Genomic DNA, 15,884 nt, shown 5'->3' with positions numbered 1-15,884 from the left:
GAATCGCGAACTGACGTGCTGTTCCGCGCAGAACAAAGTGACGATGGAGAAGGCCAAGCAGGCCCTGGAGTCGGAGAAGAACGAGCTGACCATTGAGCTGCAGACGCTGATGCAGGGTAAAGGGGACTCGGAGCACCGCAGAAAGAAGGCCGAAGCTCAGGTTCAGGAGCTGCAGCTCAAATACTCGGAGAGCGAGCGCCAGAGAACGGAGCTGGCCGAGAAACTGACGAAAGTGCAGGTAGAACTTTCCAAACAATTCAGTGCAACTTAGGTTCTTTTTGATTTTATTATTGCACGTTTCCAACTTTATTGACCCCTCCTAATAAACAGTAACCATCTTATATTTTAGCTGCTCATTTTTGATGCTAACGAACAGGAAAAACATGGCCGATGTAGGGCGCGTGTATATGTCCGGGTGTTCATTTGTTTTTTTTGTCCACAGGCTGAGCTGGAGAATGTAAACGGCTTGTTGTCTGAGGTGGAGGGCAAGTCCATCAAGGCCTCCAAAGACTGCTCCGCTGTGGAGTCCCAGCTTCAGGATGCTCAGGTACGACAGCCGAACTTCACTCGGCTTTACGTGGAGAGTTGACGGCACAGTCTGTACGCAGAAGGAACATTCTGTTAGAACGATGTGGAAGAAATCCAATGAGTTTGTACATTTATAATGCTCCCTAAATAATGTTTGTATAGAGCGACAACGTAACTCTTTAAAATGAGGTGAAACAACTGATAAATTTTCATTTATATACTATATATATATATAAAAACACATTTATTGTTTGATTATAACATTTTGTTCAACATTTGAGACAAAAGTGTAAAAAACCTTAAAAAAGAACAACACATTTTTCTTCAGAATCATGAATAAACCTAAAACTCTCCTAAACAGGAACTACTCCAAGAAGAGACTCGTCAGAAACTGAGTCTTGGCAGCCGCATGCGTCAGCTCGAGGACGAGCAGAACAACCTGAAAGAACAGCTGGAGGAGGAAGAAGAAGCCAAGAGGAACGTGGAGAAGCAGCTTCAAGCAGCTCAAGCGCAGGTAAAACACGTCGATGTGCCTTTAATAACCCCCTCTGGTAGGTTTAATTCAGGCCAGCAGAGAAACAAAGACTTGCTGGAAGTAATTGAAGTGAAAAAACCCGATTGAGGTGGTTATACTCGCCACGAATCGGCCTCGCTGTAACGCGTGTTGATCTCCACGCAGATTGCCGAAATGAAGAAGAAGCTGGAGCAGGACGCTGGCTGTCTGGAGACCTCCGAAGAGGGGAAGAAGAGAATTCAGCGGGACCTGGAGTCGACAACCCAGCGCCTGGAGGAGAAATGTGCCGCTTACGACAAGCTGGACAAAACAAAGAACCGTCTCCAGCAAGAGTTGGACGACCTGCTGGTGGACCAGGACCACCTCCGCCAGATTGTCTCCAACCTGGAAAAGAAGCAGAAGAAGTTCGACCAGGTGTGTTTTCAGAGACGAATGATGGAGCAAACGGTACGTTTTGATTCGGACCTGATCTTCACAAATATTAAAACATTGTTTTAACCTTTTAGATGCTGGCAGAGGAGAAGAATATTTCCGCGCGTTATGCAGAAGAGCGTGACCGAGCTGAAGCTGAGGCTCGCGAGAAGGAGACCCGGGCGCTGGCCCTAACCCGCGAGCTGGACGCTTTGATGGAGGTCAAGGAAGAACTGGACCGCGGCAGCAAACTGCTGCGTGCTGAAATGGAGGACCTCGTATCGTCCAAGGATGATGTTGGAAAGAACGTAAGTTTGAAATGATTTGTTTCCCACAGGTTTGGTTTTGTTCCTCCCGCTCTTTGACTGTCTCGCTGTAAACCTCCTCCCTTTGCTCTCCAAAGGTGCACGAACTGGAGAAGGCTAAACGTGCGATGGAGCAGCAGCTGGAGGAGATGAGGACTCAGCTGGAGGAGCTGGAGGACGAGCTGCAGGCCACAGAGGACGCCAAGCTGCGCCTGGAGGTCAACATGCAGGCCATGAAGGCCCAGTACGAGAGGGACCTGGCAGGACGAGACGAGATGGGTGAAGAGAAGAAGAGGGCCCTGGTTAAACAGGTGTGGACATTGACGCTTGCTAAAATCTCAGACAGAAAGTTTCAGTTTTCAAGTAGTTTTTTGTTCTGGTTCTGCATAAAACGGGCTGCACACGGTAAAGGTTTGATTGAAAAGACTGGCTGCTTGTGCGTCCTGTAGGTGCGCGAGATGGAGATGGAGCTGGAAGACGAGAGGAAGCAGCGCGGCGCGGCTGTAGCCGCCCGGAAGAAGCTGGAGCTGGACCTGAAGGAGCTGGAGGCCGGCATCGACATGTCCAACAAGAACCGCGAAGAGGCCCTGAAACAGCTGAAGAAACTCCAGGTGAGCGCCACAGAAACGCCACGCCCGCATCAGCTCAGCCGCGCGCCGAGACGCGGAACAGTTTACGAGTTCTGCTGGTTTTCTGGTCTCAGGCCCAGATGAAGGATCTTATCCGGGAGTTGGAGGACACTCGCATGTCCAGAGAGGAGATCCTGACTCAGAGCAAGGAGTCTGAGAAGAAGCTGAAGGCCATGGAGGCTGAAATGCTCCAGATGCAGGAGGTCTGTGCTAATGCCTTCTGCTTTTGATTAACGCTCGGTCAGCCCGCCCCTGTTGATCACTTCTTACGTTCTTGTTTTTGCCTCTCTTCTGTCAATGTTCAGGAGGTGGCAGCTGCAGAGAGAATGAAGAGACAGGCCCAGCAGGAGAGAGATGAGCTGCAAGATGAACTAAACAACCAGTCTGGCAAGAGGTGAGACTCCCTCCATTGTCACGAAGAACGCCAAACTGTCCATCTGCATTGTGTACATGTAGTCTGTATTCATCCTGGGGTCGTTAAATCTCTGCTCTTTTTGCTTCACTCTCAGCTCTCAGGTCACAGAGGAGAGGAGACGACTGGAGGCTCGTATCGCTCAGCTGGAGGAAGAGCTGGAGGAGGAGCAATGCAACACTGAACTGATCAACGACAGGCTGAAGAAGGCCCTGCTGCAGGTCTGTAGGGTTACGGAGCGTGTTTTTTTATGCAAATGGAACGCAAAAAGTATTTGCCATGTTCAGAATGAAAATGTTTTCTTTCTTCTTCTCCTTGAAGACTGACCAGATGAATGTGGAGCTGGGTGCAGAGCGCAGCACCTCTCAGCGTCTCGAGGGGGCTCGCTCCCAGATGGAGCGTCAGAACAAAGACCTGAAACTGAAGCTGCAGGAGCTCGAGGGAACCATCAAGTCCAAATACAAGGCCAACATGGTCTCCCTGGAGGCAAAGATCGCTCAGCTGGAGGAGCAGCTGGACTTAGAAACCAGGTAAAATCTTATCTGTGTCCAAATAAGCAGTAATCGCAAATAGTTTTTTTTTCTTACATATTCACAACACTTCCTGTGCTATATGCTCATGCTGTATTTATTTGGTGGGATAATTCAAGTGTTTTCCAGTGTAGCTCAGATGTTAGCCTGATGGGGAGACTTGGGTCTCTGGATCTAAACTCATATTTGCTTTTATTTGAGGGACATTTTCAGCCAACAGCTTTGTTTTTTTTTAATCTGATGTGCTTTCATTCAGGGAGAGGCAGACTGCCACCAAGCTGGTGAGACGCTCCGAGAAGAAACTGAAGGAAGTCATCCTGCAGGTGGATGACGAGAGGCGCAACGCAGAGCAGTACAAGGACCAGGTCAGTAGTTTAGTTTCCGTCGGATCAGCCTTCCTGCTGTATCACGGAGAGCAACGTTTGCACTTTGACAGAAGCTCTTGATCAGTTTCTGTGATCCTACGCGAAAGAAGGAAGGACTCGAACCTGGGTTTTCTTTGTTTGTGGCGATCAGGCTGACAAGTTGAACACTCGCATGAAGCAGCTGAAGCGTCAGCTGGAGGAAGCTGAAGAGGAGGCCCAGAGAGCCAACGCCAACAGAAGGAAACTTCAGAGGGAGCTGGAGGACGCCACAGAGTCTGCCGATGCCATGAACCGGGAAGTTGTCTCCCTCAAGAGCAAGCTCAGGTAAATGTGACCCAGAAGGCTTTCATCATCATGTAGCTGCTCCTGGCTCCAAATATAAACTATACACAACACGCTAAGTAAGACTTCATAATCCGTCCGGTTTTGTTTACCATCTCAGTAACGTTTCTCTTCTGTTGCAGGCGTGGCGACCTGCCCTTCACTGTGCGCCGCACCGTTACCCGCACCGGCGTCGAAAGTGACGAGGAGAGCGAGCCCAAGGCGGAGAACCCGGAGCCCCAAGCCTGAATGAAGCGCACCGGTGCATCTTAACCAGACAGACCCCCAAAACACAAACACGAGCACCCATTACTGTAACCAAGAAAAGAAAACACGAACACGAGAAATTCGGTCAGACCAGAGGCAGGGATTCAGCTCAGTCCTCGGAGTTTAACCCTGCAGCAGTCTGCTGATCTTTTTTTTTTTTTTGGAATAGAAAAAAAACAGAGTTAATCTATGCATTCTTAACACATTTATACACACACACACACACACAGAAGCCAGTAAACTAAGACAATCGTCATGCTCTCTCACACACACACCGACACACACAGGTTTCAGGCCAAATTCTTTCTTTTTCGTTCTCTGGGAAAAGTACAAATATTTTTATAAGGAAAAATTCCACTTCTAATAGTCACGGTTTAAGGATTTATTTTTCTAATTGATTTAAAAATATAAAGGAAAAAAAAGAAAGTATAACATGAATAAATGAAGACGATTACTGGTAAAAGGACCAAAGCAATATCTCAGTCTGTAGAAGTGTATGTTATGCAGACGTATTTTTTTATAATGGTTAAGAATGGAAGTGCTTCATGTTTATTATGCTCGTGCTCTAACCTCAATTTATAAAGATTTATACAGTATCCTGAAGTGTAGTCTATCACCTTTGATGCAGTTAGATCTTTTTTGTTTTTTTTTTTTTTTTTGCTTTTGGGCTCAAATATTTTGTGCACACTTCTTCTTTTTTCTTCTTCTTCTTGTGGCAACGAAACGAAAGACGGATTTCATACAACGATTGGAAGCTCACCGATACGCCGAAGGTGTTTTGATTCGTGCTGAAATTTGTAAAAGTTTGCACTGAAACGGAGCAGCATTGACACCCCCCCCCCGATGACACATGCTTGTGTTTTAAAGTCGTGTAGGTGCTCGTTGTAAGCAATGTGGACTCTCACTGCCAACACAAACTATATTAAGGCCTTAAATGCAGCCGAGACCTACTAGGCAGGGTTTTGTTTTCTTCTAGATGTGTGTTTTTGATTTTCGTTTATCACTATCAGTGTTTGTTATATTCAGGGTAATGTATAAATGGTGATAGCTTTTTTTTTTTTTTTTTGACTTGCTGCACACACTGTATTCTCAGGGCACAGCTTGTTGAGAGGGAGACAAAGACGTAGCTGAGGGTGTTAACCAAAGGCAAATTCAGGAGAGAAACATTCCTAATTACTGTACAGTATGTACTCGAAACTGTTGACCAGCCTGTAGAGCTCGGTACACACATCAGAGCCGGTGTGTGTGTGTGGTCAGGACATGACAAACGGCGATACAGATTGTTTGACGAAGTGATGTAAACTACCCCCCCCCCCCCCCCCCCCCCCCCCCTCACAAGCTGTGCCCAGGGTCAGCTTTTGGCTCACACTGCTGGAAAGTGAGAGGAATGTGTTGGTAAGAGTAACGGCTCATAATTAAACGGATCACGTCTTTCGCGCCTGATTTCTTGCGTTCGTTTCTGTCTGCGCCTCTGGAATGGAAAATCATGTTAAGTGTGATGATATTTCAAATAAAGTTGCTTTCTAAACTGCACTGCGTTCTCGTTTGTGTGTGTCTGCGTGTGTGTTTGTGTTAAATGTTCCCCACTGCCGTCATCGCCAGCAGATGGCGGTTAGGGTGTTGTGGGCCGAGCAAAAGCACGAACGAGTCAGAACCGGTTTTCAGTACTGAGAACGTTGAAGCAAATGGGAGTGTTCTCAAATTGTTTGGCAGAACTTAGTCTTTTGTGAGTTTTCCTTTATATTGAACAACAAATTTGAACACAACACAACACCGATCCATATATACTTTTAAAAACAAATAGATTTTGGAATTTCTGAGTAGATCTTGAGGCAAGTCACTATGTGGTGAGTGTATAAAAAGGTACATTTTAACTTTATAGCTAATATCTTAACATGTTATTTAGCAGCTTGACCTAAAATAACATGTTCCTATCAAAAACACCCATCTAATATTACATTATGGCTCTGGGGGTATTGATAAAGGTGACACAGTCCAAGTAATTTACCACCACCTTCTCCGTTCAGGGTTGCCAGGTATTTAAAAAACAACTATCGTGCTGTCGCTTTAAAGCCGTCCTATTTTTAGGTGCACTGAAATGACAAACCTATCATATATGTAGGCTTTTTATAAACTATTCACTGTAAGTCGTACAGACCCTAAAACTGTGGTATAAGTACGGTAATTATCGTATATCTGGCAACGCGAGGTCTCTTTTACGTTAAGCGGCACGTCAACGTCGCGGGCAGAGCGCCGTTTAACCAATCGCACGTCGGCTCCTTCGCAGTGGGCGGGGCTTAGTTACAATTAACGACACGCGCTGCGTCTCAAACCGGAACCGGCCGGTTTTTTTTGGGGGGGGGTGAAGTTAACTCGTTGATAAAATTTCTTGATTTTTCCGCCACAGATAAGGACTTTCGTTGCTTTTAAGATCCAAACCCGTCTATTCTCGGGTTACTGAAGGATTCACGCGCTCATATTTTACCCCGTCGGGTTCTTTTATGAGTCCGAACAGACCGGAAACTACTTTTTTTTTTAAGCTACACCACAGCCTCTTCATTATTAGCATGTGACATTTAGCTGGTTTGTTTGGACGGTTTAACAAGCCAGCATTGACGAAGCTAATATCAATCTCCGCACACATAGTTTGGGCACTTTGTGAAGCCATGAAAATGAGAACAAAAGCGTGAGAAGGTTTGTTTTGATGCTTTTTAAATTCGTTAATAAATAAGTCGAGCGTAAACATTAACAAATATAACTTATTAACTCAGTTTCATGTCAGTTCTCCGTTATGGAGATGGTTAATCGAGCTAAAGCGAGTCCGAGGTGCTCCATTGATGGTGTAAAATATGTTGACTTTTATGCTTTTATTTTGTTAAATTTGTGTTTTCTTGTGACAATAAGGATGGGAAAAAACTGAGTTCCTAATCATTTTTTAAAGTAAAGGGGTTTAACCCAGCATACATCCACTGGGAGGAAAAGAAAATATTGGAATAAAAGTTTAATCACGATCAGACACATATATTTATATATATATAATGTAGTGTATTAATTTATGAATGATGTGCAGACATGATGACCCAGCTCCACCCCAGTGTGCATCGTGATCTGTTGGTTAATGAGTAGCTGTGTGTTGGGTCAGATGACCTTCATATTTAATCTGCTGCGCGTGTTGGCTGATTTCAGACGACAGGGAGCTCCTCAGCACATCTGTCCCCATCCTCCTCGTGGCCTGCAGCGGATCCACCTGAAGGGACGGTTTGGAAGGAAGAGACGCCAATTCAAGGACAAAAGTTTGCGATTTAGTCCTCATCACCTTGAAGCACACTATGGAGATGTTACTGGTAAGCGTCACAGGACACTTTTAGTTCCCCGCACAATAGCTTTTTCCACCTTATTAACTGGACAGTGTTGTTTTTTTCTGGTGGCTCAGGCCATAAGGACGTCTTTATGAATTTAAGGATCTACATAATTAGGCACTAGTGACAAAAAAAAGTGCAAATTCAATTTCAGGCATTTGTAGAAATTCAACCGAAATCCTTCACTGTCCTGCCCTCACGCCTCAGGCTCACCCGGCTATCAAAGCCTTCATGTGTGGCTCGCTCAGCGGGACCTGCTCCACGCTGCTGTTCCAGCCCCTGGACCTGGTGAAGACCCGCCTGCAGACGCTGCAGGGCGGCGTGCAGCCCGGGTGAGTTTGTGTGAACGCACACGCTCACGCAGCTGATACCGTTACTGGCTTGCGCTGGATGCTTTCTCAGTGGGGGTGAACTGACCCCAGATAAACCCTGTATCACACACGAAAGCTGTGTTCCTTACCTTCACCCAGTCGCTGATCGTCTTTGCGCTTCCCACCTTTTTTCAGCTCGGGCAGAGTGGGGATGATGTCCGTGCTCCTCAGTGTGGTGCGGACGGAGAGGCTACTGGGGCTGTGGAAAGGCGTTTCCCCGGTAGGCGAAACATAGACCAATATACCCCCCCCCCCCATCATCATCTATCAACAAGTCCGAGACAAACGTGCTCTCTCTCTCCATCTGCTCCTCCAGTCTTTTGTCCGGACCATCCCAGGCGTCGGGATCTACTTCAGCACCTACCATTCGCTGAAGCAGCACTTCCTCCAAGACCGCAGGCCGGCGGCCGTGCAGGCCGTGCTGCTGGGAGGCGGGGCTCGGACGGTGGCGGGGGTCGTGATGCTGCCCATCACGGTCATCAAGACACGTTTTGAAGTAAGCACTTTTCCTTTGCTTTCGCTGATTTATTTCTAGGTCAATATCCCTCCTTTTAATTGTAGTTTGAATACACGTACAAGTTTTTTACTAAAGAGCTGTTCTGATTATAAAACTATAGCCGTATTTTAACACAGGTACCTTTTTAATAAAAGTTAGTGTCTTTGAGGATCAACCAGCTGCTAAACGAAGAGATTTTACCCCTTAAAAAGGCAGGCAGTGCTAGTTTTCACTCTACTAATTGAATCTATAAACTTTATAATGTCGTACAAAGATAGTTGTTGCTTCTTAAACAGTTAAACTCAGACATTCACTCAGCTTCAGCTCGACAAACCCGACATGCTGCAAGTTTGTGGCTGATTATAACAAATATAACTGAATAAAAAAATAAATAAATCAGTGTTTTTGTTTGGAGCTCTGAGGTCCTAAGACCTCAACAAAAACACCCGTAGAAATGTCACAAATATTTTAGTATTACTGCTGAAGTCAGTTTGACTGCTCTGTTAAATGTAAGTAAACAAGTCAAAATATGAAATTGAGAAATTGCTTTTTTTTTTTTTTTTTGGAAAAATTACTTTGCTAAAATTTTGCTGAAGAAGCTGAAACTGAGTTGTTAAAATAAGAGGAGCAGAAAACCAGCTAAAAGCTAAATGTAGCTAAATCATAGCTAAAAGCAGGAAATTAGGTAGCTGAAAACAAAAAGTAGCGTAAGAAAACAAAAACGGAGCAGGAATCAGATCGATGTTTTGAATGAACTGAAAGGTCTACATTTATTTTTCTGAAGAAAATATTTGTAATTAAAGTTACCAGTCGCCCCCCAAAATGCCTAAAACATCTAGAAAAAGCATGCCTAAATCATATTAGATGCTGTCCTGAAAGCCTGTTAACAGGTTAAATATTTAGAAAAATATAAAAGTTACAAAAAGACAGAAGTCAAACCCATCTCCTGAATGTTCAGGACAAAATAGCACAAAAGTCTGCAAGAAAAGAAGTTAAAGAAGTGTACAGAACAATAAAACCGAGGACTGTGTGTGTGTGTGTTGTTTGAGCTGCTCAGTGTGTGTTGTTCTCCTGTTGCAGTGCGGCAGGTACAGATACGCGAGCGTGTGTGGGGCTCTGCGCAGCGTGTGTCAGACTGAAGGTCCCGCGGCGCTGTTCTCCGGCCTGATGGCCACCCTCCTCAGAGACGTTCCTTTTTCTGGGATCTACGTCATGTTCTACAGCCAGGCTAAAGCCTCGTTGCCTCAAGGTGCAGAGAACCTCAGTTAGAGGCGGCGCACCGTTCGATTGCTCTTCCCGCCTAAAACTTCCCGTCCTCCTTTTTTTTTTTGCAGAGATCAGCGCCTCTCCTTCGGCCCCCCTGGCTAACTTCAGCTGCGGGATCCTGGCCGGTGTTCTGGCCTCTCTGATCACGCAGCCCGCCGACGTCGTCAAAACGCAAGTCCAGGTGAAGCCGCAGCTGAGGACGGCCGACGCCATCAGATCCGTCTATACGGTAACTATCTCGCTCCCCCTGCACTTCGCTTACCACATCAGAAACGATCGCATCTGACGCCTCGCCCTCCTTGTCTTCTCCAATAAGGAGCTCGGACTCCGGGGCTTCTTCAGGGGAGCGGTTCCTCGCTCTCTGAGGAGGACCATGATGGCAGCCATGGCGTGGACCGTGTACGAGCAGCTGATGGAGCGCATCGGCCTGAAGTCCTGAGGGGAGGGATGCCGATGAGAAACCTGAAAAGAAAGAGGATGAAGTCGGAGCGGAGAGCGTTGAGCGAGCAGGGAGCTCTGGAGGAGCGTTGGAGGCTTTCAGTGACTGAAAATATTTCCGGTGAGCTCAGACGGCGCGCAGCGACCGACCGACACACACGACGACGAAGCGTGTGTGGGCAGTCCGAAAGCCGCACCGGTGTCTTTTTAACACTCAAAACGTTTCAAACGATGCCGAAACAAAAGAGATGTTTGGCACTGAAGTAGAGCTTCTGGAGACTCTGTCTGCATTCTGAAACGTCTCAGTCGTCTCTGCTGTCTCACCGACTTCCTTCAAGGCAGAGGGAACGGAGCGCTGCAGCTAGTTATCTTTTAAAGATAGCGTTTCCAGATACAGCTCAGACGGCTTGATCTTTGACCTCGGCAGCAGTTTGAAACCCGGACACACTCTCGAGGACGGGAAACAAAAGTCTTTTATGATGTAACAGCGAGTTATTTATACTGTCATACAAAAACAAAAACGTGTAGACAAAAAGAAAATGTGTGCTTGTATTTAACTTGCTTAAAATTAAATGACTGAGTTGGGTTTTGTTGTAAGTTGGTTGCAATAAATGTTTTTTAAGAAAATTAAAGAATATCAAAAGCTTTATTTCATGAACCTTTTGTCTTTAATGACTTATTTGACTTATTCTTCTTATCCCAGATTTACAATATGATTCATTAAAACAAGAACTGGATGCACAAGGTCGAATTTAATCTGGATTTTCTCTAATCTACACAGGATCAAATTATAAATCCAGGCTCTAATACATTAATCCTCCCCTACTAACAATTGGTTTCAACCGTCTAGCTGCTGAGCTGCAGTGAAGTCGATTTCCCCATCCACCAGCCCCCACAGCATGATGCCTTCACCACCGTGCTTGGCAGCTGGTTCGGTGCCTTTTCGGTTTGAAATCCTCCAAACGTACTTCTTGTCCCTGCGGCCAAACCTTCGTCTTCTCTCCAAAAGGGCTTTGACTTGCACATGCGGGCAGCTGCACGTTTCATCCAATAAGTGCTGGCAAAGCCGCCCGCTGCGGTCAGTCGTGATCACTAACGACCGCCTGAAACCTTCAGCGCCGCCGATTGAAAGATTTAGGTGGCTGTGTGTACGGTGTTGACCACAACAAATCCAAACTTGTGTGCCGAGGTCTTGTTTTCCATGTTTAATCATTTTAGGCTGGGAAAATAAATCATTACCAGCCTAACATTAATGACACCCAGGCTCTGGATGAATGACCTCTGACCTGCAGCTGTGATTCCATCAAGACACTGAAACTCTGTATCAAGTAAACATCAAAGCTTAGCTTGTAGATTTCCCGTTTCAGCAACTGGAAGGGGGGGTATTTTCAAACTTGTGCTCAGTCTGCGACCGCATTGTGACCTTTCATTAATTGACGAAGATATAAAGCCATAAAGTCCTCCGAGGATCAGCGTTTACGGGCTCAGCGGGTGGCGCAAACCAGCCTGAAGCACCCTGCTCAGCAGATTGCGAAGTCCTAGGAGAACATGACGACCAATAACTTATCACAGCGCTGCTGGAGATAAGCAGGACTAGTGGGGGGTGTGGTGACATGACATCAAATGGCAAACGAGAACATCAGGTTTTAAGAGCTCAGGTTAACTCGGGGAAATGCAACTTAATTGCACACGAATGTTGTGCTTGTTGATCTTTACCATCATGCAGAAGAGCACACGCTTAGACGGGCCCCATGTAAGCCGGTGTTCTGGTTCAATAAAACTCATATCTGGGAAACATTTATCAGGCATCTGTGACGTAAATCAGTTAAAATCGTTCAAGTTTGTGTGGATTTATTTGTAAGCCTTGTATTGTTTGCCACCGGACGCCTCCTCTTTTTAAACATTATACTAATAATTTATTTTCCATGAAAGCAGCACCTTTTTGTCTCCTCTTTGTCCTGTGTTTACTCAACCACCGGCCAACTTAATTGCTTTATTTCTGATGGTGTGTCATAATAACCACGTCTTTCCAGGATTACAATATACTGGACAACTCTTTTTTTTTTTTTTTTTCTCACATGAAACGTTTCAATAAATAATTTCCCAACACCCCGTGTCCTTGTGTACTTGTTGTGATCCCTTTGCCTGGAACACTTTATCTCCGGTAAATATGGTTTCAACACAGGTCAAGTCTTTCACCGAGGAGTCAGCGTCTCAGCATTGTCTTAATATGGTCTTTCCATCTCCATTGTCTTAATATGGGATATTCATCCGACCCACGGGATGTCCACTGGTAACCTCTGCTGCTGTCTGGGCAGCAACGTGGCATGAAACCTCCACCTAGCTGTCTAAACTTAGAATTACACCACTCACCGAAAAAAAACCCCAAACTGACCAATCACACGCTTGGAGGTTTCATATAAATATGACGTCATTTCCTCCGATCGCCCTCTTTTTCACCGTGTGCGCAGGTTTCCATACGGCGTTGTTTCGTGGTGAGTTTTAACCTGCTTGTTTTGGCCTTAAAGAGAGTTAAATAAGACCGAGGACGTGAGGGGAAACTGGGCTGATTCTGCGACCAGCAGCAGGGCAGAGAAAGTGTCGCTTGTCGGCTCCCAGACGGTCTTTAATCGCAGTTTGTCCAGAATGCTAACTTTAGTGGCTAACGAGTTAGCTTCGAGCACGCGTGCCCTTTTTTACCTAACTCCAAATTCTGTTCAGATACAGATAAACATAACGTATTGCCCAAGTCGTAAAGATATCAGTGAATATTATTGTTATTATTAAGAGGCAGCGCATTTGTCTTTACGTATATTTTGCGCTGTAAGTCGCCATTTTTCTCTCATGAGCAGCGCGCGGCATCAGAAGGCCTTAAATTATCCCAAAGCAACCAAGGAGCCCCCAATTGAATTAGAAATAAGTCATTTAAATATCTACGTAATTTTCCACTATTTAAAAGGAATTTTAATGTACTACCAGTAAAACAAAGTATACAATTATACGAAATAAAACTTAACATGCCTTTTATTTAGAAGCGTTGTTACACATGATCTCTTTAGATTTTATTAGTAAAACTATTGTCTGTTTAATTTGAGGAAGTTTGAGGCCACGTGGTGAAGGACCATATTTGTCAGATATGCGCATTAAGTAGTTAAAGTTCTAGTTATTCACCAGGCCATGACTGAGCAAAAAAAGAAGCGGACCCTTTTATATCTTGGTACTCCTAGTGATCTGTTGCACTTAAACGAAACAAGACGTACAAACTTCTTCTTTCTTCCTTTGGTTCTGTCCCAGCTCTCCCACTAAAATCGTAACGCAGGGAAAGTGGTCACGATGTCCGGAAATCTAGATGTCCTTCAGATGAAGGAGGAGGATGTGCTCAAGTTCCTGGCCGCAGGAACCCACCTGGGAGGCACCAACCTGGACTTCCAGATGGACCAGTACGTCTACAAGAGAAAAAGTGACGGTGAGTGGCGGGAGGTAGCGGCGCAACAGCTGCACCAGTTCGAGTGATTTAGAACCATCTTATTTCTGGCATCTTCTGTCCACCAGGTGTTTATATCATTAACCTGAAGAAGACCTGGGAGAAGCTGCTCCTGGCAGCCAGGGCCATTGTTGCTATTGAGAACCCAGCTGATGTGTGCGTCATCTCCTCCAGGAACACTGGACAGGTACGAGTGTAGAACTTAATTCAGAGTTCACATTAAGAAACCAAATCTTGATTGTTGGGCAAACTTTAATGCATAGTTTTAAATAATTAAGATGTTAAAAACCTAAGCAATTCAGTTGTCAAGAGTAAAACATGAAAAATATGAGCACGCGTTTAAAGCCAGGCACTTCATGTGGGTGTTTTGGTGTCGGAAGTGTGCAAGAGTAAGGAGGCCGGGGTTTCGCTAACACCATGAGGGCACCTGTCCTATGACTGGGGTTTGATAGTGACCTGAGCCACAATTGGTTTCTGTAAATATAAATTGTTAAAGAATTAACTTGAGCATGCATCGAGGGCTAAACTTGTTCTGTTTGCCCATTGCAGAGGGCGGTGCTGAAGTTTGCCTCCGCCACCGGCGCGACCACCTTCCACGGTCGCTTCACCCCCGGCACCTTCACCAATCAGATCCAGGCTGCCTTCAGAGAGCCCCGCCTCCTGATCGTGACCGATCCCCGTGCCGACCATCAGCCACTGACTGAGGCCTCGTACGTCAACATCCCCACCATCGCCCTGTGCAACACTGACTCCCCGCTGAGATACGTGGACATTGCCATCCCCTGCAACAACAAAGTATGACAAACTAAAAAACTAATTGTGGCATTTAAATAAAAAAAGACATTCATCCACCCTACGTATTGTTAGACACCAGTGGAGTAATCTTTAAACCCCTCACTTTGATCCACATATTGTTGGGGTTAAACAAGTTGCAATAAATTAGCCACTTGAAACTCAGAACATGCTTGACAAAAGTGAATTTGAGTTAATGGGTAATTGTTTCAGGGTCACCACTCTGTGGGTCTGATGTGGTGGATGTTGGCGAGAGAGGTTCTGAGGATGAGGGGAACCATCTCCAGGGAGCACCCATGGGAGGTCATGCCTGACTTGTACTTCTACAGGGACCCTGAAGAGGTAAGAAGTGCGCTCTCGGTATAGATAAGAGATGGATACCTCTGTAGATAATGGTCTGTGTGACATCCTGCTGTATAACGTGTGTTACAGATTGAGAAGGAGGAGCAGGCCGCAGCAGAGAAAGCCGTCGTAAAGGAGGAGTTCCAGGGCGAATGGACCGCGCCTCCAGCTGAGTTTACCCAGCCCGAGGTGGCCGACTGGTCTGAGGGTGTTGCTGTGCCGTCTGTGCCCATTCAGCAGTTCCCTGCAGGTAAGCCCGTTCAAACGTGGTTCATATCTGGTTGTTTTTCTGCTAATTTATCATTTTACTAATGTTTAAAAAATACCTTTTTATTCTCTTACAGCCACAGCCGCCGCCGCTGCCCCTGCCAAGCCCGGCGAAGTCTATTCTAGTGAGTGGGAAAAGCCTCTCATCTGTATACGGTAAAGTTTGTCGGTTGCTGGGTTCAGTATAAAAATTGTCCTTTCTTGTAGCAGAAGACTGGAGTACTCAGCCTGCCACAGACGACTGGTCCACTGCTCCCACTGCCCAGACTTCCGAATGGGGCGGTGCCACTGCTGACTGGTCCTAAAACACTGACCATGGCAACAATAAACATGTTTTACAGTTTCACTGGTGTGATTTATTTAATGTCCTGTTTGGGTTAAAACTAGTCATTGTAAACACTCAAGTGTTGTAATCGTGGAAAAAAAGATCATGAAACTCCTGCAAGTTTTCATTTGTTCACTAAAACAATTGATTAAAATTTATATTTGTTTTAAATGTTCAATGCAAGTAAAAATGACCAGTACAATTAAAGCAGGTATTCAGGTCTGACTGGGTTGTCAGGATTTAAAACAAGTTGGCCAAAATGGTAACGCAGTAGTAAAATTAACGTAGGATATCCTTTACTGGGTCTGTATTCAAACATATACAGGTGCTGGTCATAAAATTAGAATATCATGAAAAAGTAAATTGATTTCAGTAATTCCATTTAAAAAGTGAAACTTGTATATTATATTCATACATTACATACAAACTCATATATTTCAAATGTTTATTTTGTTTAATTTT

At 45.3% G+C, this 15,884-nt stretch overlaps 3 protein-coding genes across 8 annotated transcripts in view; all 3 read left to right on the top strand.

Moving 5' to 3' along the window:
* LOC108236183 (myosin-9) overlaps positions 1 to 5,815 on the top strand; it is a 30,395-nt gene extending 24,580 nt beyond the window's left edge. For 2 of the 3 annotated variants that reach the window (XM_017416675.3, XM_017416674.3), the window contains 14 exons: positions 32 to 238; positions 443 to 547; positions 890 to 1,042; positions 1,208 to 1,456; positions 1,549 to 1,761; positions 1,857 to 2,069; positions 2,208 to 2,369; positions 2,462 to 2,590; positions 2,693 to 2,781; positions 2,897 to 3,020; positions 3,121 to 3,329; positions 3,586 to 3,694; positions 3,846 to 4,018; positions 4,159 to 5,815. In XM_017416675.3, coding sequence (XP_017272164.1) covers positions 32 to 238; positions 443 to 547; positions 890 to 1,042; positions 1,208 to 1,456; positions 1,549 to 1,761; positions 1,857 to 2,069; positions 2,208 to 2,369; positions 2,462 to 2,590; positions 2,693 to 2,781; positions 2,897 to 3,020; positions 3,121 to 3,329; positions 3,586 to 3,694; positions 3,846 to 4,018; positions 4,159 to 4,264 — 2,241 coding nt within the window. In that variant the 3' untranslated portion in view covers positions 4,265 to 5,815. Of the gene's footprint in view, positions 1 to 31; positions 239 to 442; positions 548 to 889; positions 1,043 to 1,207; positions 1,457 to 1,548; positions 1,762 to 1,856; positions 2,070 to 2,207; positions 2,370 to 2,461; positions 2,591 to 2,692; positions 2,782 to 2,896; positions 3,021 to 3,120; positions 3,330 to 3,585; positions 3,695 to 3,845; positions 4,023 to 4,158 lie in introns of those variants that run through there. The other variant, XM_037978495.1, reaches the window with a different exon arrangement.
* A 793-nt stretch (positions 5,816 to 6,608) lies between these two features.
* On the top strand, positions 6,609 to 10,834 carry LOC108236094 (mitochondrial glycine transporter A). The gene is made up of 8 exons (XM_017416543.3): positions 6,609 to 6,976; positions 7,469 to 7,626; positions 7,849 to 7,973; positions 8,148 to 8,232; positions 8,329 to 8,508; positions 9,589 to 9,757; positions 9,843 to 10,003; positions 10,091 to 10,834. The coding sequence occupies exons 2-8, from the start codon at positions 7,612 to 7,614 to the stop codon at positions 10,211 to 10,213; spliced, it is 858 nt and encodes a 285-aa protein (XP_017272032.1). The 5' UTR covers positions 6,609 to 6,976; positions 7,469 to 7,611; the 3' UTR covers positions 10,214 to 10,834.
* A 1,778-nt stretch (positions 10,835 to 12,612) lies between these two features.
* On the top strand, positions 12,613 to 15,443 carry rpsa (ribosomal protein SA). Of its 4 annotated transcripts, none has more exons than XM_025005997.2 (8): positions 12,613 to 12,707; positions 13,507 to 13,678; positions 13,765 to 13,883; positions 14,246 to 14,491; positions 14,702 to 14,830; positions 14,921 to 15,080; positions 15,175 to 15,222; positions 15,308 to 15,443. In XM_025005997.2, exons 2-8 carry the CDS (start codon positions 13,546 to 13,548, stop codon positions 15,400 to 15,402), a joined length of 930 nt encoding a protein of 309 aa, XP_024861765.1. In that variant the 5' UTR covers positions 12,613 to 12,707; positions 13,507 to 13,545; the 3' UTR covers positions 15,403 to 15,443. The 4 variants fall into 4 exon arrangements, with proteins under 4 accessions (XP_024861765.1, XP_017271993.1, XP_037834800.1 ...); XM_017416504.2 differs by having other exon boundaries at positions 15,305 to 15,443; XM_037978872.1 differs by having other exon boundaries at positions 15,172 to 15,222.
* Positions 15,444 to 15,884: the final 441 nt, after the last annotated feature.

This window comes from Kryptolebias marmoratus, linkage group LG12, assembly GCF_001649575.2.
Source record: "Kryptolebias marmoratus isolate JLee-2015 linkage group LG12, ASM164957v2, whole genome shotgun sequence".
NCBI lineage: Eukaryota > Metazoa > Chordata > Actinopteri > Cyprinodontiformes > Rivulidae > Kryptolebias > Kryptolebias marmoratus.
Note: the sequence above shows the minus strand (reverse complement) of the source record. Positions and strands in the feature narration are given on the sequence as shown.

What these genes read in the sequence shown, in the direction of transcription:
- rpsa (XM_037978871.1), top strand. Translation starts at nt 13,546, where the DNA reads ATGTCCGGAAATCTAGATGTCCTTCAGATGAAGGAGGAGGATGTGCTC. An exon ending in CCATCCCCTGCAACAACAAA is followed by an intron (nt 14,492 to 14,701) that starts GTATGACAAACT and finishes TAATTGTTTCAG; the next exon opens with GGTCACCACTCTGTGGGTCT. An exon ending in TCTACAGGGACCCTGAAGAG is followed by an intron (nt 14,831 to 14,920) that starts GTAAGAAGTGCG and finishes CGTGTGTTACAG; the next exon opens with ATTGAGAAGGAGGAGCAGGC.
- LOC108236094 (XM_017416543.3), top strand. An exon ending in TCATCAAGACACGTTTTGAA is followed by an intron (nt 8,509 to 9,588) that starts GTAAGCACTTTT and finishes CTCCTGTTGCAG; the next exon opens with TGCGGCAGGTACAGATACGC. An exon ending in CCATCAGATCCGTCTATACG is followed by an intron (nt 10,004 to 10,090) that starts GTAACTATCTCG and finishes TTCTCCAATAAG; the next exon opens with GAGCTCGGACTCCGGGGCTT.